This window comes from Ambystoma mexicanum, chromosome 7q (genome assembly GCF_040938575.1).
Source record: "Ambystoma mexicanum isolate Mex_15411 chromosome 7q, UKY_AmexF1_1, whole genome shotgun sequence".
Taxonomy (NCBI): Eukaryota; Metazoa; Chordata; class Amphibia; order Caudata; family Ambystomatidae; genus Ambystoma; species Ambystoma mexicanum.
In genome coordinates this window covers 570,932,503-570,957,761 of record NC_090941.1, presented here as the reverse complement: position 1 = coordinate 570,957,761, position 25,259 = coordinate 570,932,503, and the positions used below count along the sequence as shown (strand labels likewise).

General features: G+C 44.4%; 1 protein-coding gene across 3 annotated transcripts in view; it reads right to left on the bottom strand.

Moving 5' to 3' along the window:
* LOC138527994 (phosphatidylinositol 3,4,5-trisphosphate 3-phosphatase TPTE2-like) overlaps positions 1–25,259 on the bottom strand; it is a 421,324-nt gene that overhangs the window by 185,368 nt on the left and 210,697 nt on the right. For all 3 annotated transcript variants that reach the window (XM_069639416.1, XM_069639415.1, XM_069639417.1), the window contains 3 exons: positions 18,463–18,624; positions 12,286–12,405; positions 4,912–5,011 (listed from right to left, as the gene is read on the bottom strand). In XM_069639416.1, coding sequence (XP_069495517.1) covers positions 4,912–5,011; positions 12,286–12,405; positions 18,463–18,624 — 382 coding nt within the window. The remainder of the gene's footprint in view (positions 1–4,911; positions 5,012–12,285; positions 12,406–18,462; positions 18,625–25,259) is intronic.

Genomic DNA, 25,259 nt, shown 5'->3' with positions numbered 1-25,259 from the left:
ATAGATGGTAGGGTGGGGGAGGAGCGGTTTGTGGTTTAAGTGAGGGTGACTGTGGGGTGGGGGAGAGAGAGGGTGCGTTTTAGAGGAAGGGTTGATGTTTCCATTGTTGTGCTGGGGGTGCAGGCTCGGAGCATTCTTTGGGTCTGTGGAAAGTGTTTGTGATGTGTGTGACTTGGGGGGGGGAACATCAGGTGTGGTGGGTGGGTGAGGGGGGAGGATGGATGTGCGAGTTGCAGGAGGGGAGCCAGATGGGTGTGTTGGTCAGGTTGTAGCGTGCTGAACGTGTCCATGTGGGGGTGAAGAGTGGAGTTGGGACAAGAGGGTGAGTGTGAGCTTTGGGCCGATGCTGGATTCTGATTCCCCTTTGTTGAGGTGGTTGGGGGCGAAGGGGAGGGGGTGGCCGTGCCAGGGTATTTGCTGAAGATGGATTTTGATGGATTGGGGGGGGGGATGAGGGATGATGGGGTTGTGAGGGGTAGGGGAATGGGTCAGGACAAAGGGGCAGATAGGGGGAAGCATACAGAGATGCGATGACATTGGTGTTGCAGATTCTGTGTTTGAGGGAATTGTTGGGTGCTTGTGGTGTGTGTGAGAGGGTCGGTGGGTCTACCGAGGAGGGGGAGCTGACGTGGAATGCTTGGGTGATGCTAAGGAAGGAACTGAAGGTGGTCTAGAGGACATGGGGGGTGGGGAAGGGCAGTGTAAGGGGGTTGAGGGGTGGGGGAAGTTGGAGCAGAGAGGTGTAGTGCGGAGTGTCGCCCAGGGTGTGCGATGAGTGCAGGGGTGGTGGTGAGTAGGGAGGTTGGCTGGTCTTCTGGAGTGCCAAAGTGCCCCTCTAGTCTGAGATAGTGGCATGGTATTAGGGAATACTATGTTTGTTCAGCTGAAAGTGGCAGTGGCGAGCTTGGGTGTTTTGTTGGATTTAAAAAAGCAGTGGCTAACTCAAAATGTCCAGCTGAACATTAGGTGCAGTGGCCAATTCAAAATACATACCTAAGATTGATACTAAAGGCATATACCTCAATAATCAGCAAGATGCTAAACAGCGCTATACTCAAATATTCTTCTAAATGTAAAACGGCGCTATATTCAAATATTCAGCTAAATGCAGAAAAGGGCTAGATTAAAATATTTTGCTAAATGTAAAACAGCACTATTTTAAAATATTCTGCTAAATGTAAAACAGGGCTATACTCAAGTAATCAGGAATATATTACAGTGGTAAACAGTAGAGAACAGCGACTAGCTGAATTCAGATATTTGTGGCTATGCACAGGGATGCATATATATAAACGTACAAGGCCTGTGCCTAACTACAGATCTCAGTGGAGATGTGCAAAGCAGGAGTAAATACCAAGAGAGTGGCTTCACAGACCAGTGGCCATCTCTTACCTTACTTTTGAGGTCATTGGGTTGTAAGGGCTCGGCTTGGGCTAACTCAGAGAACAGGGCAAACAGGGGATAGAGCTTCCCAGTGGAGATGCCCTTTGCCTTTGGCCCTTCGCCGGCTGCCCTGGTGGGAATCTCTAATGAAGGCAATTCCCGTCACATGCATGGAGCACAGACACATCTGGGTGGAAAGAGGGTGGCCAGGGAGGAGGGAAGGAAGGAAGGATGGGCTGAAATAGGGGCTGGGGAGCGCTAAAATGGCTTTTCCAACATGGATGCGAAAAGGCTTACCACACAGATGGTGCTTCACTCGAGTAGTGAGCAAAATGTGTCTTCTGAGAGTGCGGAAGATGTTATTAAAGCTCTCTTGGTCTACAGACTGTTTCCGGTCACGTACAGGGAGCACTGACCAATCCGGGTGGAGCGAGCGTAGGGAGGAGGGAAGGAAGGAGCAACAGGAGCTGAAACGGTGTTGCGTACTTGTATACAAAGGACAGAGGGATCCTGAAATCAACATGTAAGTGTATGGCCCCACTGGGTACCTCTTCTGCTAATCTCGCTTTCTGTGTGCACTTGCCTTAGGTCACCAGATCTTGTTTATATATTGTATTTTATTGCGTCATTTGCATACCTCCTTTCACCATAGATATGTTCACAACACGCTGTAGGTTAAACACCGTAGGCGGGCCGTGGTACAGGAATGGGAAATTCGAGAAAGTGCTAGTATGCGTATTTGTGCAGATCAGCTAATACCAAGATATGAAGGGGTGGTCAAGATGGGAACTGGGTATGGGTATTAGGCAGGGCTGCCCACTGTCTCCACTGCTCTATATCCTCGCTATGGAACCAATTGCACACTACCTGCAGAGGGAATATAAAGGAGCAGGTAGAGTCATGCACCCGATATCTCTATACACAGATGATAAGTTGTTGTATATACAGAACCCCGAAGACAACTTAGGGTTACTATTGGAGGCACTAGAATTGTTTGCAGTATTGTCAGGGATAACAATCAGCACAGACAAGTCTGCGCTGTTTCCACTGGCAGGACTGCGCAAGGTAGGGAGGCGTTCCCAGTCTTGGCATTACAATGGAAAAAGTCCACTTTCAGATACTTAGGGGTTAATATATACCATGACCCGGCAATAGCACATGTACACATTATGCAGAAGGCCCTAGAGAGTCTCCAAAGCTCCATGAAATTCTGGACTAAGCTGCCCCTCTCCTTGACGGGGAGAGCAGCATTATTGAAAATGGTGGTGCTGCTGCCCAGTTACACTTTTTTTGTGAATGTTCCATATTATATACCCCAGTCCGTTTTTAGGAAGCTGCATAGTGTCTGCAGAAACATTTTGTGGAACAATGGGAGGAATAGAATAGCACTCTTCATGTTACACAGGCTGTATGACGAGGGTGGCATTAGGGTCCCTCGTTTTGACCTATACTACATAGCTGGACAGTTGCAATTTGTGGCGGACTGGCTTGCAGATGACTTGACTTCAGACACATTGATTATGCAACCCATGGGGTCCCAGTTTTACCTAAAGAAACTGGTGTGGAACAAGACGCCCCGGGGAAGACACAGGTCACATCTAGTAAGCCTAGGAGTAAGCATGTGGGACAGGGCATTAGCAGCGATAGGGCTCACAGACCCATTCTCGGAGCAGATTCCCCTGGTTGCGGTAATGGCTGCCTCGTCCAAAGTGCGACAGATGATACGAGTGCACTGGGAGCCCCACAGAGTGGCTACGGTAGGAGACCTATTGCAGGACACCTCATTCGTACCTTTTGTAGAATAGGCTGACCACACAGGCCTGCATAAGGGCCAATACATATTGCATCATGCTATTAGGAGAGAAATAACACAGAGGTGGCCGGCATATAGTGAGCTGAAAGAGCAGCATGCCATGGTGGATATTTAGTTTGATATATCAGGGGGAGGGCACATAATATCCCGGATATATGACTTCCTGCTAACCAATGGGACAACCACCCCTTTGGTAATAAGGAGTAAATGAGAGGAGGACCTAGGGGCCCCATTCACTGACACGCAACAGAGGGGGGTACTGGGATATCATAGAAAGGTGTCACAGAACGCGCAATTGATACAGTCGTTGATTACACACAGAGCATACATGACGCCCCAAAGGAATTCTAGGTTCCCAAGCGCAGCAGCACAGTTATGCTCCAGGTACAAAAGTACAAAACGGTTGGTAGTGGGATTTATGTAAATTTGTAATAACACTATGCGACAGAGTGGCAGAATTGTTGTTTTTGTTCCTTTCTTTATGTTTTGAAAAAACTAATAAAAACACATAAAAAAATTAAAGAATTAAGGGGTGGCCAAGTCCCTGCTAGCCACCCATGTCGAGCCGGCATGTGGATGGGTGATGAGAAGCACTTTAGAGAGGGGATGCAAGAGCGGGATAGTCATTATGTGTGCAGCTATCTATTGACTTTTGTCGTGAACAACAGCTGCATTTTTATGGCAAAGGTGTTGTGCGAAGTGTCTTAGAGTGGCGTGTGATGGCGTGTGATGGCAGGTGCGTGTGGGTCGGCAGCCTTGCCTTCGGCTAATTTCCACAGCATGGAGTGCGATAGGTGCAATACATTGGCTACATTCGATCAATTACCTAGATCAATGAAAAGGCTACAATTAACACCCACATATATTCAATACAATGGCTACATTTTACATCCACCTAGGTTAAAAAATATGGCCACATTCTGCCTTCATCTGGAATAAAAAGTGACGGCTACATTCCCCATTAACCTACATTCAATCGATAATATGATGCAAGTGTAATACAATCACTACCTCCCAAAAGAATCATCCAAGTACAATACATGGCTACCCCCGAAACTCCTATGAGTGTAATGCACTGGCTAACCTTCCCAATTCTTCTCCAAGTGCAAAACAAGATTCTACCAGGAGCAATATCAGAGGCTAACCATCACCATCTTCTAAGTGCAGTATATGAGCTACCCTGGAGTTCTTCCCAAGTGCAGAGTATTGGCTACCTTCATGAGCCATCCGAGTCACATCATGAATACGTCTAAAGTGCTGTGCAATAGCTATTGTCATACAGACAACTGAGCGCAATCCAGTGTCTATCCTCATGAATATGGCATAGGCCCAAAGCGCACTGACTAACCTCACAAGGTCCTCAAAGTGGCTATACATTGGCTAACCCTGACAACTCATATGAGTTCAACACATTGATTAACCTTCACACTTCTAGGTCGAATTCATTAGCTACCCTTGGCAATTGTTAAGGGTGCAATATATAGGCTAACATTCACAATTCAAGTGCAATACACAGGCCAGGCACCAGACTCCCCCAAGAGCAATACATAGGACACCCTTCACAGTTCATGCAATTTCAATACAGTACCTAACCCTCACAGGGTTGTTTAACACTCATCAGTAGATGGCCCATAGCATCACACAAGTGGAGTGTTAGTGCATTTGAGACTTTAAAAATACATTATGGGAACCAAAACATACATAAATAAGCTTACCATCCTCCTGGTTACTTTTTCGAGCTGCTTCTTCTGAGATGCCAGACGAAATATCCTGATCAAGATTATAATCCTCAATGCTCTCAGGAAGTTCACCATCCTAAACCACACAAAGAACAATATGGTTTATTTTAGGAAGCAAAGGAAGTATAGAACAGACCATTCACACATTAAAATACAAAGACTGCTCTTAGAACAATTCAACAGGAGGATGAGCAGATACTCAAGATATCAGACTAGCACATTGATGACCAACAGATTTACGATTGCGCTCGGGTCACAGATGTTAGTACGATAGTCGAATGCACGGTTTGTCTGATAATAAGCCATATGTGGTTCTGTGGTTTATATGCCATGAGAATTAAATCGGTATGAACATCAGGCATGAAATACAGGCCAGTTGGGACAGTTGAGTGTCAGTGCCTGGGGAAATCGGAGGGAACCAATGACCCACCTTTAGTGAGCTTGTATGTCTGTGTCAAGACTAATGATAGCTGAACCAAGTGCAGGGAGTGGCTAGGGCCAGGAGCTAAAAACATATTTTGCTTCACACACTATATTTTTAACAAATCATCAGTTTTGGTGCTGGGCCTGGACATTAACATAAGACTCGACAGCAAGTAATAGGGTATAACTATTTCACTTGCACATAAAACCACAAAGGATGGGGCAAGGCTCATAGATCCTAATAGAGTGGCTCCCACCAAACTAAATATATCTCAATATAACAGCGTAGAAGGAATATAATCAAGTGAGAGGGTGGTACCAGGTCTAGCCTAAGGTAGTACCATGGGCCTGGGAAGAGGCTCCCTATTCTACAACTGTTCATGGTTAGAGTTATGTAGCCCAGATTGTCTATCAGAAAAAGTCACTTACAGGTCCAGGAAATTCCAAGTGTTCCAGGACAATTCTTGCATGGTCTCAGATGAAGGTAGTCCCACATGGGATGGCAATCAGTGCGGACCACCACATCATTGTGCCTTTGGGTCAGTTGTTGAATTTCTTGCCCATCTATCCAAGATGGTTAGGCAGCAGTCACTGTTGCCATGCCCATCAGGGTGGTACACAAGTCAGGAGCCTGCTACAGTTCCTGGCTCCTCATGAGTCCACTATGGATACAGGTTATTCAGGAGCCCGCCAGAGGTTTGGGTTCTTCAAGAAGATCAGGATCTCACCTCCCAGAAAGGTGTACTTCCCCTTTTAGGCCAGAGTCTGGGTTGATGTAACTTGTGGGCAACTGCTGGCCTCCATGTTCCCAGAATGCACGATCTTCTCTACATATAGCCACCTTCCCTCCCTTGCTTCTTTCTCCCCTTTTCTCTAATTTTATCTTGCCACCTCCTGATAATTCTTCACCTCAAGAATGTTCCTCCAGGAGTGCTACTCCATTTCCTTGTGTTTGCATACCTTTATCATCACTTGCCCACCTCCATCCTCTTCATGACACCTCTTTCCAGCTCCTCCAATTTCTTCTCTTCTCCCGTGCCAAGCACTCCCGGCACCCTCTCGTCATCACATCCTCCAATTCCTCCTACATTGCTCAGTCCACTCGCTCTGCCCCTTGTTACTCCAAGAGCAGCTGTTTTAACTCTCAACTTTGACAATCGTGAGCTGCTTTTTACAGTATCTAGTTCAGAGAACAGGGTCTATTATTGATGCACATGAAAGACCGGGGCAATATGAGGTTAAGTGTTTTGCATTACCTGACCTCCCTCTCCTCCACCATGAGTCCCAGGATGCTCGAAAACCCACCCAAAAAATGTTTGTCCTTTCCTCCTTGGATGCTCTTGGACTCCCTAAAGTCCTGTAGTCTTCAGACAGCTTCTTCAGTTATTTTATATGGGGTGGTGGTCCGCTCTGGTTGTTTAAGGTTTTGCAATCTTTCTGGCTTTATTTGCCATAGTTCAATTATTATACCTCCTTCCTTCCCCCTTTCATGTGTTCGTTTCATACTCTGGGGTCTCAGGCTCCTGGAACCTGAATAGCTTTGTCCAGCCGTTATTCAGAGTGTTAGTATGTTTCTCAATCCCCCTTTCATAGGTTTTTTTTTACACTTGGGTTTCTCAAACTACCGTAATCTGAATATCTTTTCCAGGATTTTTTTTAATCAATGTTCACATTACTCTCATTCCCCCCTTTCATAGGATGTTTGCACACTTGGCTTTCTCAGGCTCTCATAACCTAGACGTGTTCCCCAGATATTATTTGAAATGTTCGTATCTTGTAGCGGTAGGTCTTCTGTCGGCTTTCTCAGGCTCCCAAAACCTTGTTGGCTTTCCCCGTGGCTATGTATCTCTCTAGCTACTGTCCGACGTGCACAGAGCTCTGGGATCTAGGGTTCCTCATATGGTCTGGTCTCGGTGTCTGTAACTGGCCTCTCAGACCACCACAGATCGTGCTTGGTCACACCACCAGACGAGACAGTTGTCTCTCCGTCCCTGCCAACCCGTAGGCGTTTTGTAAGCATTTCACGCACCCTCCTGGCTTCTGCTGGCTCTGCAGCCCAGTGTGGACCCACCTCTCCAGAACATCAGGTTCTGTAGACTTCAACTACCTCCGGACCAAATAAATATAGCCAAAGGCAAAGTTAGCTATCCTAGAGGGAATTTGGTGGCCAAACGCAATACTCTTCTCTACATTATGAATTCAAGGGGTTGGGGGGATTACAAAATAATTACTGCTCTGCTCACTCTTTTGGATAGTATTAAAATTACTGCTGATAAAACGGGTCTTAGAACAGTACTTTTTGTGGATGCAGAATACGACCGTAATTAGCATGGAAATAGCGAATGGCAGTGGCCCTCTTCTTTTTTACATAGCAACCCCGTTGAACCGATCTTGAACCAGAGTGTAAGCATCATATCATGGAAAACATAGTGCTTCATCCATCTGTTTGAAAAGTATGGCCTTATGCACAATTTGAATACAATTGGCGTGCTTGCATCACAAAAAGCATGGCTAATCCACAATATTATATTGGAGGGCAGGTGCACAGTACAGAGAGCAGTGGTGAAATGCCTGAAGGGAGGATTACTTATCAGTACAAAACACTAATTACATTTATTTAACTTAAGTATTCCCCTCAGATTCTATACCTACATGCACAACCAACTGGCATTCACAGAATGGTAAAAGTTACTCTATTTTAATTGGGAACATCTATGATCCCCATGGAACACTGTAAACCGAGTTCTAGTGAACCTGGATGGAAATCGTATTGAAACATAGCATAACAGCGATTTAATTTTGGTCCTTGGAGATTTTGATGCTAAAATCCACAAACATTGTATTCCAATCAAAGGATTTTGGATATCACACTACTACAAACCACTGAAGACAAAAGAGGCATAGTTTGGGCTAACTTGATTGGTTATTATGTGAATCCAGGGTATTCACCCCTTCTACCAAGAAGGAGTCGGCCCCTTTGTGGCTAAGAAGGTGAGCACGCTAAGCAAGACCCTCCCTAGTCATCTGGGAAAGCGGGATCTCACTGGGATTGATTACCCTTTAGGAGACAATGACTCACATTCCTATAACAAACTATTTTCACGTAATACCTTGTCTGCACATATGGGAATAGAAAAGACTGAAGTTATTTGTGGATTGGCCTACAAAACATACTAACATTGTTCCCATATCTTTGACTGAATGTAGTGCTGGAAGCATGTAAACTTAGCATTTGATAGAGACCAACACGCCCCAGTGAAGTACAGTGGTGAGAATAAAGAGAAGAACCTTAAATGAAGAGAGAGGAATCCTACGCAGAGGTGAGCCTCGGATTTGGGAACGTACTGGAGGAGCGGCACACAGAGCTAGTGGTAACATGGAGAAACCAAGAGACTAGCGCGAGACGCTGGGAGGCCGGCATTGGAAAGGGTGATACTGCCGAGACGGAAACGAGAAGACCACCTTACCTGGTGGCAAGACCACACTGCAGCCGTGATGGGCCTGGGGCCCGCGAACAGACGTTGAGACCAGCAGACGACAGAGGAACGAATCCTCCACGCTATAGTGTGCCGCTACAGGCAGGATACAGGAAGCAAATCCTTACGGGATGGCAACGCAGAAGAGTGGGGCGAACATCCACATCTCTGCAGAGATGTCATTCCACTGGAGCACACCCAATGGCAGTAGAGGTACCAGGGTTGCCCAGGGCAGAGGGAGGCAAGCGGAATACCGCGAGTAGAGAGAATGTGAGGAGGGTTTGAGAGCCCTAGAATTCTGAATAGTAAAAATTGGCAGAGGCCAAAAATACAATGACAAAAGTTAAACGAATCACAGAAATTGGGGGGTCTGGAGAGCCCTACAGAATTAAGTGACAATTATCAACCTGTGAGAAGAAGGGAACCTGTAGGGTTCAATTGTCGAAGATATAACATGAGTGGAAAAGAAACACACATATTGGTGGAGAAGGACTAGGGATATCACCTCTTCAACTCAAAGAACTTGAGACATTTAATTTGTTTACAGATTTGCAAATGTTCATGAGGAGCATAAAGGGAGAGCTGAAAACATTCCTCTGGTGAATTGTGAAGAACATTGTTTTTGGAACTGTGACCAATATCCCAAGAGAGATCCAAGTAACATTGGCTGGACGAAGCCTGAACTAAGATTCTGGCTTACATTTATGCAGATTTTTCCTAAAGCGGTAGGGCCAGATAGTAAATAGGTTTTTGGACTGAAGGCTCATTTGATTTTGACATTCAATGAGCACCTTTAGTTTAGTATATAGACAGGGAAATCCCGCTCAGCGATAGGGACATATGGGCATTTTTCCCTGTAACTGAAATAAAGACCTTGAAATGCAGTCCTCGAGTCCGATTCCTTCATCTGGTTCGTTACAGTATGCTCAATAGACACTGTTCTATGTGACATACCGGGGAACTACACTAGAGTGTATGCAACTAGTGCCTCTACAATCAACTATGTGTTTGCCCATAAAACACAATTTGACTTGGAGATTGATCTGAACATCACGCCACATGAGGAGATTGACCACTTTTTCTTATTGATTACAAGTGGGATTCCCGAACCCTTGGCAAAACACGACAGCATAGGTCGAGTATAATTGAACGCTGATAAGAACCGCATTAGTTGGACTCTTAGGAACTTGAGTAAGGCCAATGAAAAGCTAGAGATTCTTGAACTATGCATCTTTGATACATTTTACACAAGGGTTTTTGACCAACTGGAAGATAGGTATTCTGGTGGTCCTCCAAAATCGACTGAATTGATATATACTTCTGAAGGCCATACTTCTGAAGGCCAGGATGAAAGATAATGGCATCTACAAACCTGACCTTATATAAGGAAGCAGTATCCACCATAACGAGAGACCTTCACCGAGGGACCCTCACTTAGTGCTTTGTCTTATTTTAATAACAATTTAACACAAACACCCATCACTTTGACTACAATATTCACCAAGAGAAAAGAATGAGAAGAGACCGGCGACAACTAAGAGGTTTCACAACCCTCGAAACCTAACGCAAGCTGTTAGATTAAGAAGAAAAAAAAAGGAGTATACCAGCAGGATGAAACATATCACAGGGAATTGAAAATAGCGCAATTGCAAGAACTAATCTCAAGAATCAGGACTTCGAAATGATCAGAGTTTATGGAAACTGACTAGACCTATTCTTGCCGCCAAACTGGTGCTGCGAGGTCCAATAAAGACTTCTGCCTGGCAAAAACCCATTGCAGACACTTTAGGCTATATTAGCACCCAAGAACTGCATTATACGCTGAGACCAGTGTAAGAGTAAGATTATTGGGATCGGGTGAAATCACTGCCTCCATGAATATAACTGTTGGCTTGAAGCAAGGATGCATATTTGCTCCGATCCTGCTTAATATCTTTATGTCCGATCTGTCGGAAGCATTGTGCACTTCAGAAGCCGCCCTAACTAGGCTTGGTGATCCGCATATTCGGTGGTTGGGGTACGCAGATATTCTGGCCATTATGGATAGCACACTGAGGGGAGTAACAATGCCTACTTGGCAAACCTAACACATACGCTGCACAAAATGGCTTAAGATCAATGCAACAAAAACTAAAATGATGACCTTCAGCCCTAACCATGCTAAGATGAGGCAGTGTACCTGGAGAATAGACTAGAAGGCAATATAAATTGTACAGCAATTCCAACACTTGGGTGTCACAACTGATGATAGATGGATTTGGCTAACACACTGGAACAAAATAGAGTAAAAAGTACAACAACAATTAGGGGCTATTAAGAACTTCGACTTCATTATAAAAGTGTATCTTGAAAAAATCCCCCTGTAATATTACATAGTGCAGGCATTTGGAGTGGTAAATACATTCAGAATATTAAGAAAGTAGAGAGTAAACTGCCTCAAAACATCACTAAATTGCCCCAAAAATCTAGCAGTGGATTATTTGTATCTAGAACACCAGTTACACGATATATACAGTGCATTAAGGTTGCCTAAATGAAATGCATGTTGGAAATGGTCACTCTACATCAGATACGCTGCTGCATATTATCTAACATGCGTCCCTCAACAAATGTGGGCTCAATAGCGCTTGGCTTCATGCTCTAGTAAATGACCTTTGCCTATGGTGCGCCAGACTCAACCCCAGTCCCATTAATGGCACCTTCGCAAGATTCAAATCAAATGTGAAAACACCAATATATGAGTTAGAACTTGAACAAATACGAACTAATTTAGCTAGCCTCTGCCTAAGCTACAAATGCATCTCTCCCATTACCATGAAGACCACCAGCTCCGCGATATCTAAAAGAGTAGCCTCACAATTGGATTGTCCAAAAATACATGAAGAAAAAATTAGATGGTGTTAACTCCTTTGAGGTAATACGTGCACCTGGAGGTTTACGCAGACTGCAAGGCGCGCAGAGATTATGTGGAGAAGAGAAAGCGATAGAGACAGCTAAACACACGTTTACTGCATGTGAGAGCTAGATTCAAAGGCAGTTTTCGCTTCGATACGGCAAAATGATCAGTGAAGGAACCGGTACGATTACTGAATTATGGAATACCTTCTAAGGTAATGACGTACATGTTTTATACCACATTGGACTAAGTACTGGTGTCTTTTTTAATCAATTATGGACGATCTCTCTGCCCAAAAGTACACCCATGTTAAGTGCATAAAAACTATTATCATACTGTGCATCACGAGGTTAAATGGTGCACATTAAGGACGTTTTAAATAACGGTTTTAAATAGGTTTACTGTTTTAACATGAATGCAATGATGGATGATTATCTATGTTTTGTATGGATTACGATAATTTATTTGTATGCTGAGGTGAATAAAGCTGTATTATACTAAATACATAAATAAATACATGCATTTCATATTAGTTCTGTTACTCAGACTACATACCTTGGTATATTCGCTAATCCACTGAAGTCAGAGAAGGTATAGACAAAAGTAACAATCAAGGTGACTCCAACAATAGCTGCATCCAATATATTTAACTTGGAACTAAAATATTCCTTGAACCTGCAATACAGGAAAACACAAAACAAAAAGGGAACACAATCATACATTTTATCTCCAAATTATGAACCAAATAATTCAATTGAATCATGTTTACTCTGGGTCCACGTGTTAAATAAATAAATTCATATATAAATATATTCACAAAAAAAAAAAGATTTGGTTGGGAGTATATTGAGACTGTGTAGTAAAAGGCTATGTTACAAATTAGGAAGGATCATCTCAGCCCGGGGTCCAGGGAGTGAAATGCACTGAGCCACAGTTGGGCAACAGGGTTTCACATAGGCATTCCCTAACTAACATGGTGGCAGCGATGGCTGAGCTGTCAAGGGGAGCAGGGGAGCTCAAAATACACTATTCCATGTATACAATTCAACAAGGGAATGTTCACAGAAAGCGGTTATAAAAATAACACTTTATCATTTGGAAATGTAAGCAAAATGCTGTACAGGGTGTAGTTATGAAAGCTATAGGAGAACGTTTTTTAAGTGTTTGGGGTCACGAACCTGCACTTGGGGTCAGTAGGAATGTCCAAAACCAAACAGATCCTCAGGTAGCACATTTGGGTGCCAACACCCCAGTGACACCACAGGAACCCCATCTGCTCAACCTGGAGCTAGTCTTTAATAGGATTGTCCGAGTGGGATACTGGTTCTGATGCCCAAGTACTGCACCCCCACAATATAGGCCCAATGATAAAGATAGAGCCTTATCGCATATTAATTCGTGGTTTAATAAAAGCATTAAGTCCGGACCTAACTACTGACTGTAACTTCACCAATTCAGAGGTAAACATTGACAGTCATGCACTCGGGTGTGACAGGGTCCGTTGCTGGCAGTCACACAGTCTTATGCAGGCAAGCGTGACTAAAGAGCCACTGGAAAAGGGGGTGATCTGGCCTGTGGTTCTGAGGTTCGCTGCAGCAGGATGGGTTGCCAGCCGTAAACATCGTCACCATGGAAATGCAAACTGAGACACAGAGTACACCGAATGTTTGCACCGTTACTTGGTAGTTGCTGTAGTTTTCTAATGACCAGTGTCGGGCTGGAGTAGGCCGGCCAGGCCAGCATTTTGACTGTCGATGTTTAAGCGTTTTCACTCTCAAGAGCTTACACACTCAACATTTATCATCCAGGTGGTCCCTTGGAAGACAATAGTTGCACATGTTGTGCGTATCCTTCCAGGAAATGTTCTGTTACTTGTGGGGCAAAATTTAAATGGAGTATTCTCCGTGGCCACATCTGGTGGACAGTGAAACTGTAGGTATTATGGGGAAAATATATGGAGACCGTCAGGAAACAGAGTCTGGGGGCACACAAGTGATTCTGACACAGAAAGGCAGATGTATATGAGCGAGGAAAAACAGGACATGTGCCAGAAAACCACAAGTAAGGAAAAACAGACCGTGTGCCACTCACAGTAGGTGCCATATCTGCCCTTCGTGTAGGTGTTCAGTGCTGGAGTAGGGCAGACAAAGGCACAGCCTCCAGCAAATGAAGAGGGAAGTCTCACTGCACCAGTCACCAGCTGAAGGGACGTTCCATCTGGAATTACACTTCGCAAGAGCCCACGCGAGCCTCACACGAGCATCAGGCGATTGACAGACCACGGCCGCAACAGCGGGCATGCGCGTGCAGCAAACACTGTCCACGCTCGAGCTTCCAGATCGAGCAGATGTGTTCTGTGAGCTCCGTCCCAGGCGAACTTCCAGCGGGTCCGCACCCTGCCTGAATCCCACCATCCATGCCCGCTAACTAAGAGATAAGTACAGTGCTTCATCCACTCGCTTCACTATGAGGGACCTAACCACATGGGGACACTAACCAGAAAAGCGCATGGGGAATACCACAAATTAACTTGAATTGAATGCTTACTGACGCATGCGTACAAGTGTGAAGTTAACCCATGACATGACATGATGTGAGAGCTAGACTACTGCTCAGAAGAGCAATCTGCACCGCCTAATCCTATTCTTTTCTGCAACCCCGTAGACACCGATTTGGCGCTCGTAGTCTGTACCAGTCTACGCATTGCACCGGGCACACCCGCAGGACAAAGGCAGCCAGACGAAGCTAAGTGCATAGTCTATGTCATTGTTGTTCAAAGCTTGTGTTTTATACAGGGACTGGGCCATGTTCACAGGTGCTAGTACAGTGCCAGGAGTGTGTGCTGTTGGGCTGGACACCACCGGGGCACAGTATGTATGAATGCATGGTATGGTATGAATGAGGAGAACTCAGGCCACCGCACATGGCCACCGTCAACGGAAGCAGTGAGAAGAGCAGCTTTTCCGTAAACACCCCTTTCCTATCCACAACCTCTGCCTTACCCTCTGGCCGGTTACTCTACATACCCCTCTACCCATCCAAATCCACTGACCCTAACCCTCTTTTCCCACAGGGGTTGCGGCTGCCCTTTGTAGCCACTAACGCAGGTGCCAAGGGACCCCTTGGGGGAGGTAGGAGTATGTGCTACCTCCGATTGCAACTGGGACCATTTTACTGTAACTACAAGTGCTTTTTCCACCCACTCTCCCTACTGTGTAGGTCAAAGCCTGAAGAGTCGTAGGCTGTTGACCGCCGATCCTCCAAAACCTTTGAGAGCCATGTGAGATTATCTACTTGGCAGGTAGCAGGCTCCGCCGAGTGATATCGGCGGTGAAAGCTGAACCATAGTATTAGGTAATAGTAAATAGTGCGCTAGTTCACGAGCAACGAACTGCGATTGGGAGGAACTCTGCGAAGTGCAACCAACCCGATGATGGGGAAAACAACAATCTTAGGACCTCAGCGGTAGAAGGATCATGGATTCTGTACACTTCACAGAAGGGATAGTATTACAGGAAGGCCCCCGTTAACATCCTATTTTCAAATTCAAAAAGACAAAAAGAAATCATGTAATACTCCGCACCAACCACTAGATATCGGCCTATGCAAAGCATGTGATTCTAAGCAGATTCACGAGTCTCAGATATACATTATATATTAGTAGTGGCAGTGATTACATTTAATAATAATTCTAACTTTTTTTTTATCTAGCACCATTCCCAAACGTAATCCTATTTCAGAGTGCTTGGTAATTGATGTTACTTATTACTGCCCTTTTTACTTATGTGGGTGTGCGCCAGAGTTATGTGCATTTAAGTGACAATCATATATATTTTGGGTACAAGCGCATCATGTGTATAACAGAGGCAATGATAACATATTGTGGGCACCGCATCATGTGCATTGCAGAAGTGATGATGACATATTGTGAATATCAATATACTGGGTATTACAGTGGCAATGATGACATAGTCTGGGAATCAGCATCATGAAACTTTAACTATCCCAAAATTGTTTTACTGTGGCAATGATGACATATTTTGATCACTATGAACGTGTTTTACAGCAACAATGCTGGCATATAGTGTGGGCACAGGCACCATGAAAATCTGTTAAATGCTGTTCCTGTGTAATGTTGGTGACCTGGAATTGGACTTTTATGTGTTATTGTGCACAATAATTGTATGGTGCATTACCCACTTTTTCGCACAACAATGCTAAAAAATGCACCATTTCAACAAATTATTTTAAATGAAAATGGTCTCGGGAGATAATCCCCACAGAACCCTCCCATGTTGGCTCTGTTTTGCCCTGTAAGCTCTGCTGCTTGCACCAACTAGGAAGAAATATTATGCTCCTTCACTGGACAAGACACTTCTTGGTGATGAAACCACATGAGGAAGCAACACTCAACATGTATTTCGCTGGTAGCAGAATGTCAGAAAGTTGGTTAATTGCTTGATAGCCAGGAAAAGTGAATTTCACAGGGCCAGAGAAGGCACGGCACTGATTAATTTCCAAGTAGAATACAGAGGGTTCTTAAGCAACTTGTGTGCAGACATCTGGGGGCATAGGAAGCTGATGGGAGCAATGAATTCCAGCCCTCGGCTATAGAAATCCTTGCAGGCTAAACAAGTGTCTTATGCACCATCCATTGCAATCAGGGGACAGGTGGGACGCACAACCATTATGCCTTACATATAAAGACTGATGCGGCTGCACACACCTTGAAAGAAAATATCAGATAGGGTAAGATAAAGAGACACTTTAGTTATCCAATTGGAATGGCAGAAATGGAGAGCGAGTGGGATAAAGGACGTTATCTTCTGTAGAAGCGTCAATGCAATAAAGCAGGAGTTGTCAACAGCATATTTCTCAGTAGTAAAGAATGACTGTACTTGAAAAGATAAGTTCCAAACAAATGTGCTTGGGAATGGAAGCAGGGGTGGACTGGCCTATAGGTAATTCCGGAGATTTCCCGGTAGGCCTCTGCACCCTTGGGCACTTTTATGTGGAAACCTATTTTATTTCCAAATGTTCTCATAGGAAAAGGGTTGGACTTGCTGAAAATGTGTAACATGGGGCCACTGGAAATGATTTCCAGGGCTTCTTTTGGTTCCCAGTCCACCCCTGAATGGAAGCATCGCCTGACCCTATAGTCAGAGGGAACGGTCCAAAAACATATTTTCACATTTCGCTACTATTATGATCTTAGTTTTGTCTGAATTCAATTTCAACGTCAGAAAATAGATGGCCAGCTACTTTCCTATGGCCTACATACACTGAAATTCCAGGTGGTATTGCACAGATCCCGATAAGAACAGAGAATGATCTGGTTATCAACCACATTGGAGGAGAAACTGAGGCCAGGCAGGTTATGATGGTAGAATTTAAACAGCAAGGAGACACAGCTGAGTGCTCAGGGACCCCACCCACAGATAAAATAGCTGGGTGGCAAATAGCGAGATGATAGTGGAAGAAATGTAATAGCTGTGTATGGACCAGACACATGGAGAGCAAACATAAGTTGGATAGAATTGCTTCCTAGCACAGACAACCACTCTCAATGGTGAGGATGATGTAACCATTAGCATTCCATTGTAAATCTCCTCTCAGCCAATCTGAATATTTTGAGTGCAGTCTATAATTTATGGGATAGGCCCTGCTCTAAATATTCTGAGTTGAGAAGCAGATTGAAAAGCAGCACAGAAATGGTCTTTAGCTGTGTAAAGGCAGGGTGAGGGTTGTTCAGTTACATTCCCCAGACTCTCAAACAACAAAGAAACACAGAATGTGTGATGTATATAATTACGAATTCTAGGTTAATTAAATCAACATTTCCTGTTACTTGTGAAAGCTTCTTTTTCGATGTACACTTCCATAGGCTAGATAGGCTTATAGACCTTGGGAGGGGTCATTATTTCTTGGGATAATGATCCTTTCCCAACTTCTGGTTCCTGGCTTCGCCTCAGCAATAAGTTGGCATTGGTCATTATCCCACAATAATTACCCCTCCCTTGGGTTACAACGCTTAATTAGGAGCAGGATGTTTTCCTCCTTTCACAATAAGAAAGTGTGGAATGCAGGATGTAAACGCGGGAAAGCCCACATTCTATTCTTCTCACGGCTTCCATCTGAAGCCAATCAGCATGCCTGGAATGGAGGCTCCAGAATGCCTGTACTGGGTGCATTCCAAGCTTCCCTTTGGATTGCGTACACACTGGGCACTGGTTAGAGCCCTGACCATCGGGCACTATTGGATGATAGGTGAACATTGCCCTCGTCAGAGGCCCTGACCTTCGGTACCACACAAGACCACACCTCTACTGCAGTTCCCTAGTGCTTCAATGTGGCAAGGGGAAGAAATGCTGAAGGGCAAACTACTAAAGTTGGCCAATGTGGCAGTGGTCCAATAGGAAATAGGACTTCATGGACAGCAATAGTAAAGTGACCTCTTCAAAAGACAAAAAGGTGCATCAATATGAAGGTGAGCCTAGAAATAGGATGAATGGCTGCCATGAAGGCCTATAATAAGGAGAATAGTGAACAGAACAAAAAGACATGATAATGAATGAAGGCAATTATTTGAATGGTTTGGAATCCAATGAGATTTTCTCATCTGTCTCCTCAGCCACTGGGCTTAAATGTGGGTAACCTGCGAATAGAAACACATTGCCAATCAAATACAATCCAGAATCACAGATTGAGAACTTCACAGGTGATTCCACTTACCCTTCAACAAAGACTCGCAGCAGCACATCAGCAATGAAGAAGATCGATATGGCAAATGAAAGTGCTGCCATCGAAGCTACCACCTGTGGGGGCTTGTCTGTGACTGCTAGATCCACAATCACAAGAACAATGTCCACGATGATGAGTACAACACCAAATACCCTATAAAGAAAACAAGAAAGTAGTACAGACCTCAAATGACATTTGTCAGAGCACAGAAATACACAGTACAATGTGCTACTTTTTCATAGATTGCGTGAAAGTTAGTTCAACAAGAGTGCGCCTTGCAAAGGTTTTCACTCACACTCCGATTCCATGATAGCCAGGTTTTCTCTAGTGGGCACAATCACTTTTGATCTCTTCATGAATAATGAATGCCCCGATATTTCAAATTCAGGCATTGGCACCCTGCAGCACATGGCCTTATCTTCTGGGTGGCCACCACACCACTAGTCCATTTTTGATGGATGGATATCATGTCTTTTCTGCCCAATTACCAATGGTTGACTTTGTGCACTTCTGAATGAAAGCTATTCAAACTAGCTAGTCTTTTCTGTGCTTGCTCCTCACCACCTCGACCTCCTAGGACTGTGGACCTTCGAATTAGGCACACTCTCACGACCTGCAATTGAAAACCCTCTCGCGACTTGCACCCAAACTCATATAGTCTTCAATTACCTTATTGGTCACCCCAGGGAACCCCTGCTTCTTTAAACCCTACCACCACTGTGTTACCTACCAACCCGTTCTGTCCATACCCAACAGGCTAACCCCCCTTCTCAATCTGATCCACGTGTAAAACATCCCAAAGTAACAGGACAATTGTTTGCCTTCTTGCACAACTCTCTACATTTTTCAAAGCTAGTTTCACCCTCAAATACCCCAAAGAAATATACAAATAATCAAAGGCATGCAAATTACTGAGGCACACGTGTGAGCTTCAACACAGTGCTCAAATAAGAATGTTATATGCAGATCCATGAGGTGTACCATGAGACCTGCCAACCTGAGAACCACTGTACTGCTTGTATTTTTCGGAGAGGCCAGCGTCCTCTGAAAGTCCATGAGGCAGAGTCAGGAACACGTTCAGCTTCCCATTGCAACATTCCTGGTCCGATGTAAAGAGAACTCTATCCCGCCTGATCGACCTTTCAGATTCACAATCTCTTAACTTCTTGATAGGAAAGACTACTGTTCAAAACAACCTTGCTTAAAGTGTGTTATGACCAAATTTGCTTAACAGTTTCTGCTCTTCTTAATTTAACTTTCATTGCAGGATCTACGGATATATGTAAACCTGTCATGCCATGTGATCATCTTATATCAAAAGCGTCAATTATTTCACAACTAATTTTTTGTTAACAAATGAGTTTAAGCTATCCCAAAAATGTGTACGTTTGATTTTATGTATGCATGTTTTCAGAAGGAGAGTAGTAGGTAGCGCAGGGTTGGAGTCAAGCCTGCAACCGAGACCCTATGATCAGCGGTGGAGGGTCTGTTCTTCGAGGAGTAGAGTCTTCAATCCCTTCCTGAGTTTCACAGAAGTGCGAGCCTGCCCGATGCATGATGGTACTTTCTAACACAATACTGGCTCATATCATGATATGAGATGTCATTTATAACGTGCCTGTACACAAGTGTTTCTAGGCGTCACAAGACAAGGGAGGGAAGACAAAGGCAAGACAAGCAATCTTACTAGGTCTTGTGAAGGCAAGAAAGCTTGCGTTCTAGAATTTCTTCTCAATTCAGTTCCTATTTTTTCAGGCTTCTGGTGGTTAGAGAGAATCCCCCCACTGAAATGTCAGATTATCAATCAATCATTCGAAGAGTAGTCTTCAGTCCCTTCCTGAGTTTCAATCTTTAGCTAAAATCCAATTCTCAATTCAAAGAACAGGTAGCATCAAGCATTAGGTCTAGTAACGCTGATTTTCTTCACCTTATTATTATAATAAAATGTTTAGAGCGTGAACTAAGGCCCAAAGGCATCTAGGCGCTGAGGAGGGCAGCAAGCCCAGAGCAATCAATTACCTCAAACTTTAGCTAAGAGGAAAGAGACTTAATAAATGGATCTTCAGTGCTCTCCTGAAGGGACAATGGTCAACAAGTGTTCTCAGGTATAGCGGGAGATCATGCCACAAGCTAGGGGCCAGGACTGAAAGAGAGCGCTCACCCAGATGCTTTCGATGATATTTAGGAATCTTGAGAAGCAAGAGATTCAGAACAAAAGTTTCTTGCTGGGCAACACCTTTCCAATTTCTTTTTAAGTTAGTAAGGGCCCACATTATGCACGGCTCGATGGACAATACAAAGAATCTTAAACTTAATCTGCGCGGGCCACCGGCAGCCAGTGCAGGCGGTGTAAAAGAGCTAATGAGGGAGTAAAGCAAGGCATCTTGAGACCCAGTCGCGCCGATGTGTTCTGAAGGACCTGCAATTGCTGAATCTGGTACTTCGTCTGTCCCACGTAGATACCACTGCAGTAGTCCAAAGAACCCATTATGGTGGATGTTACCAATGTTGTGCGATTTTCCGAGGGAAGCAGAGTGCGAATTTTCCTCAAGGCCTTCAGTTTCAGGCCAGCACTACAAATAGCAGTAATCTGAGCCTCTCGCGATCCAGTTGGAAGGAATTTAACTCAGACGTTTTACTGAGGCGCTGGGGGCCGGGCACGGGGCAAGTGACTCAAGCCAGTACTGTGAGTTGCAGAGGTGATCCCTCCCCTGGGGCCCAACCACCAAAACTTCAGTTTTGCTTTCATTTAATTGCAGCCAATTGGGTGACATCCAACTGCTTACTTTCTCCAAGCAGTCACGCAGTTTCTTAGGAGACGCAGCTGGGGAGGAATCCAGCCGGAAAACTAGCTGCGTAACATCAGCATAAGTGTAAAAGAAAACTCTGCATTCTGTAATGAAGTCAGTCAGCAGTCGAACATATAAATTGGAGAGGAGAGGAGAGGAGACAAGGCTGACCCCTCCAGGACGCCACAGCATAACTCCAGAAGAGGAGAAAGACAAGCTTGAAAGGAGACTGAGAGCGGCCTTCAAGGAAAGATCTGAACCATGCAAGGAGGGAACCGGTAATTCCAGCTTGCTCCAGTTTGGTCAGTAAAATGTCATGGTCTACCGTATCAAAAGCCACAGAGAGATCCAGGAGAATAAGAACTCTGGTCTCTCCACGGTCCTGATTCAGTGCAAGGTCGTCTAGCAAAGATATCATAACAGACTCAGTCCCCATCTTGGGACGAAACCCTGATTGAAACGGGTGCAAGCAGTTATTCTCTTCCAGGAATTTAGAGATCTGGGGGGGGTAATCACTGCCTCCAACAGCTTCATCATTACTGGAAGCAAGGAGATGGGCCTGTAATTTGCAGGCACTCGAGAGTCCCAATTCATTTTTTTTCAAGAGGGGCAGGACTACTGCATGTTTGAGGGCGGTTGGAACAATACCCATTGAAAAAGAGTACTGCACTGCATCAGTCAATATGCCCATAGCCCTTTGAGGAACAGCTTTCAGGATATGAAGAGGAACCACATCTAAAGGGGAGGCCGATTTGAGGCCCAGAAAAGCTTTCCAGATCGCTTCATCATTTATTGGGTCGAGTTTGAAATTGTTTACCAAAGGTAAAAGGGAGAAGCCATTACATTTTTCATGAAAAAAAGTGCTGATTTCATCACATTTTAGCTGGGCGTCAGGTGGTTTAGCAGAATTACCTGAGGGGCACACTAATAGCTCCTTGGCTACTAAAAACAGTTCTCTAGAGACACAAGATGCTTCAGTTATCCAGGTGGCATAGTGTTTAGCTTTTGCAGATCGAATCATCTGGTGATAAAGCACAGCTTGCTTTTAAAGGTTACATATATCTGTGTCATATTTCAGCTGTCATTTTCTTAGTTCAGGGGTATACCACGCCTCAGAAGGCTTCATTCTGCTAAAGTGGGGGAGCCTAGGAGCTACTTTATCAGCTACCATCGCCCGGGACCTTAAGAGGGAGGAAAAAGGATCATCACCCTTCTCCATGGAAATCCAGTATTCCTCAAGTAGTAAATCTGTCATGTCACTCAAGTCCACTTTATGCCGCAGTCTACAGGATTGTAGACCGTGGGATGCCTCCGGAAGGCAGAACGGAATCTGGACCAAGAAGGGGAACAAAGAATGTCAGACCAGGTAACCAGAAGCAAGGTGCAACTGGAGACCATTCCAGCCTTGGCAAAAATAAGGTCAAGTATATTTTGCCACTCATGAGTGGGAAGATGACTGCACTGACCTAAAGAGGTCCGATAAGCAGGTCACTAGGTTATTTGCATAACGATCAGAAGGATCATTAGGATGTAGATTAAAGTCACCCAATACCACTAAATTAAGGTGTGCCAGACTCAGATTGGCCACTAGCTGAGCAAACTTGATTGCAGAATCAACTCGACTTGAGGATGGCGGTCTATATACCAATAGAAAGTGGACAGTCATTTATATTAACCTGTGCTCTGATCAACAACAGTTCACAGAGTAGGGAATGGGCCACTGGAATAAGAAGACACTGAAAGGAATTGTGATAATTTATTGCCAGTACCCTGCCTCTACTAGGAGGGGGCCTGTCAATGTGCAGTGCAGCATAGGAGGTAGGCATTAATTGACAAATATCTGGGTCAGAACTCTCAGAGAATCAAGTCTCTGTGATACACATGAAATTCCGAGCAGTGTCTTTCAGTAGTGTGTATAGACGATATCTATGTGCACCTGCTGATCTGGCATTGACCAGTGTACATGTCAGAAAATGAGTGGTGTCACATGGCTTCCTTCCCCCCAAAGCCTCACCCTCCGCGGGACCAATCCCGAGTCCCTTTCCTTCAGAGGCCTATGTAGGACACACTCATAAAAGCTCCTTCAGGGGCCAGTTTTATTAACTCAGCCTGTGAATAGCTGATATCATTGCCATTACTCACATTACAAAGGCCTGCATTGTATTGGCGTAGAAACATGGCAGCGGGCCCGTTCGACTCACAGATGCGCTGAGACGCGCTTGCCTTATGCACACCATTGGCATACTCTTGGAGCACCCGCAGGGCGCGTCCGCTAATGGCCCAAAGTTGAAGTAATGCCTGGAGACGGGGCGCAGAGACGGAAGAAACAAAGAAAGCAGACTTTCCCGACTTCAGGTACCGTTGGCCACACTGTCTCTCGCCCAAAACCAGAGCATAGGGCTAGGACATGCCAGTGAGTGCCTTAGGATTGGGGTGACCACTTAGGGAAAGGATGAGGTGCAAGGGAGATTGGGGTTTCATAATTGTTGCGAAGATAGTGTGGCTGTTGCTGGGCTCCCAGATCTATACTAGAACACATTTGAAGATTCTAGAAGGGCAGTGTATCAGATGTTTTCCTTTCCAAAATGGTTGGTGGCCGATTCCCAAGTAGTGCTCACGGGCATGTTCAATATGTTCAGGGGCCATTCCTTCAAGGTTATAGGGGTACCTGGAGCCAAGCCTAAGAACTTCTTACTCCAGCCTGGACGGACAACTATACAGCTGACCATCCAGAAGCAGTGATGGTAGGGTGCTGGACCATGACAGCACTGAGCACAGTGAGAGGGGGGGGGTCTAACCAACACAGTGCAAAGCAAGGTACACTGCATTATGCACTATTGTAGAAAGAGTATGGTTTGATATATGTTGTGCAGTTTGAAGCCTGTGTAAAAGAAAACTCTGGCCTTGTAGTTATGGGTAACAGTAGATGCATCATTAACCCCATGTTTAGATTTGCACTCTGGGCAGAACCCCACAGAGAAGGATGCTATTTTCCTAATGTAAGTGGTTTCAACCCAGCACTCCAACTAAGTCTATGCCTAGTATGGGATGCCCAATGGAAACCCTTATTTATATATTATTATGTCAAAAAAGTTCTTTTATTTCTGGATGACGTACCCTTATATAACGCCTCTCTCTTTGAATCCCCCCGGTCTCACTGAACCAAGAAGGTTTGTTTTGCAAATTAAAAGATTTATTTGAAGAATTGAACAATATCACACTTTTATATATATGACTAATATCTGAATATCACACTTATGAATATTGATGCAATGATCAGCAATGGGTAATATTACAATATCAACAACCTCTTTAATCAATTAGGAGTAGGAATAGGAAGGATAATGTAGCAACAAATAACTTTGTATGGTTCAAGGAATGCAGTGATATGAAAGAATGCAACACAGAAATAAACTTGACATGAGTTCAACCAAAGACAATGTGATCACTCTTTCCCCCTGTCACTACTCACTCCCACCAATATGCGATATGAAGAGATGGAATGGGGGCACACAGGTTTCAGGAATAACACAACAATTGCAGTTTCAATCCCGATTCCCCCAGCAAGCAGAGAGAAACAGGGCTGATTTGAAAACAGGTCTATCGCTTTTAAATGTGGTTTGAATTGAATGGGAAAAATGCTAAAAATGATTTTAATTCGCTAACTGGTATTCAGATCTAGTGAGAGTTGCTTTGGATTGGTTCAGGGAAACACTAGCAATAATTGTAGAATGATTAGCAGATGGAAAAACGAAATTCAGAAGTTGAAAGCAAGAAATAGCTGTTTTTACATGTGTTGAAATTGAGCCAAATGTGAAATCGCAGCAAACTTTTCAGCGCACGAAAAACGTGATTACAGCAAAACTATAAGGAATTGGAATGCGGTTCCTGGTCCGTTTGTAAGAGGATGTTAGCTTCAAAATGACATTTAAATTTCGTTCCTAGCGCGTACGGTTCAGAAGTTAGAGGTTTTAGGAAAGGTAGATTTTTCTCAAAAAG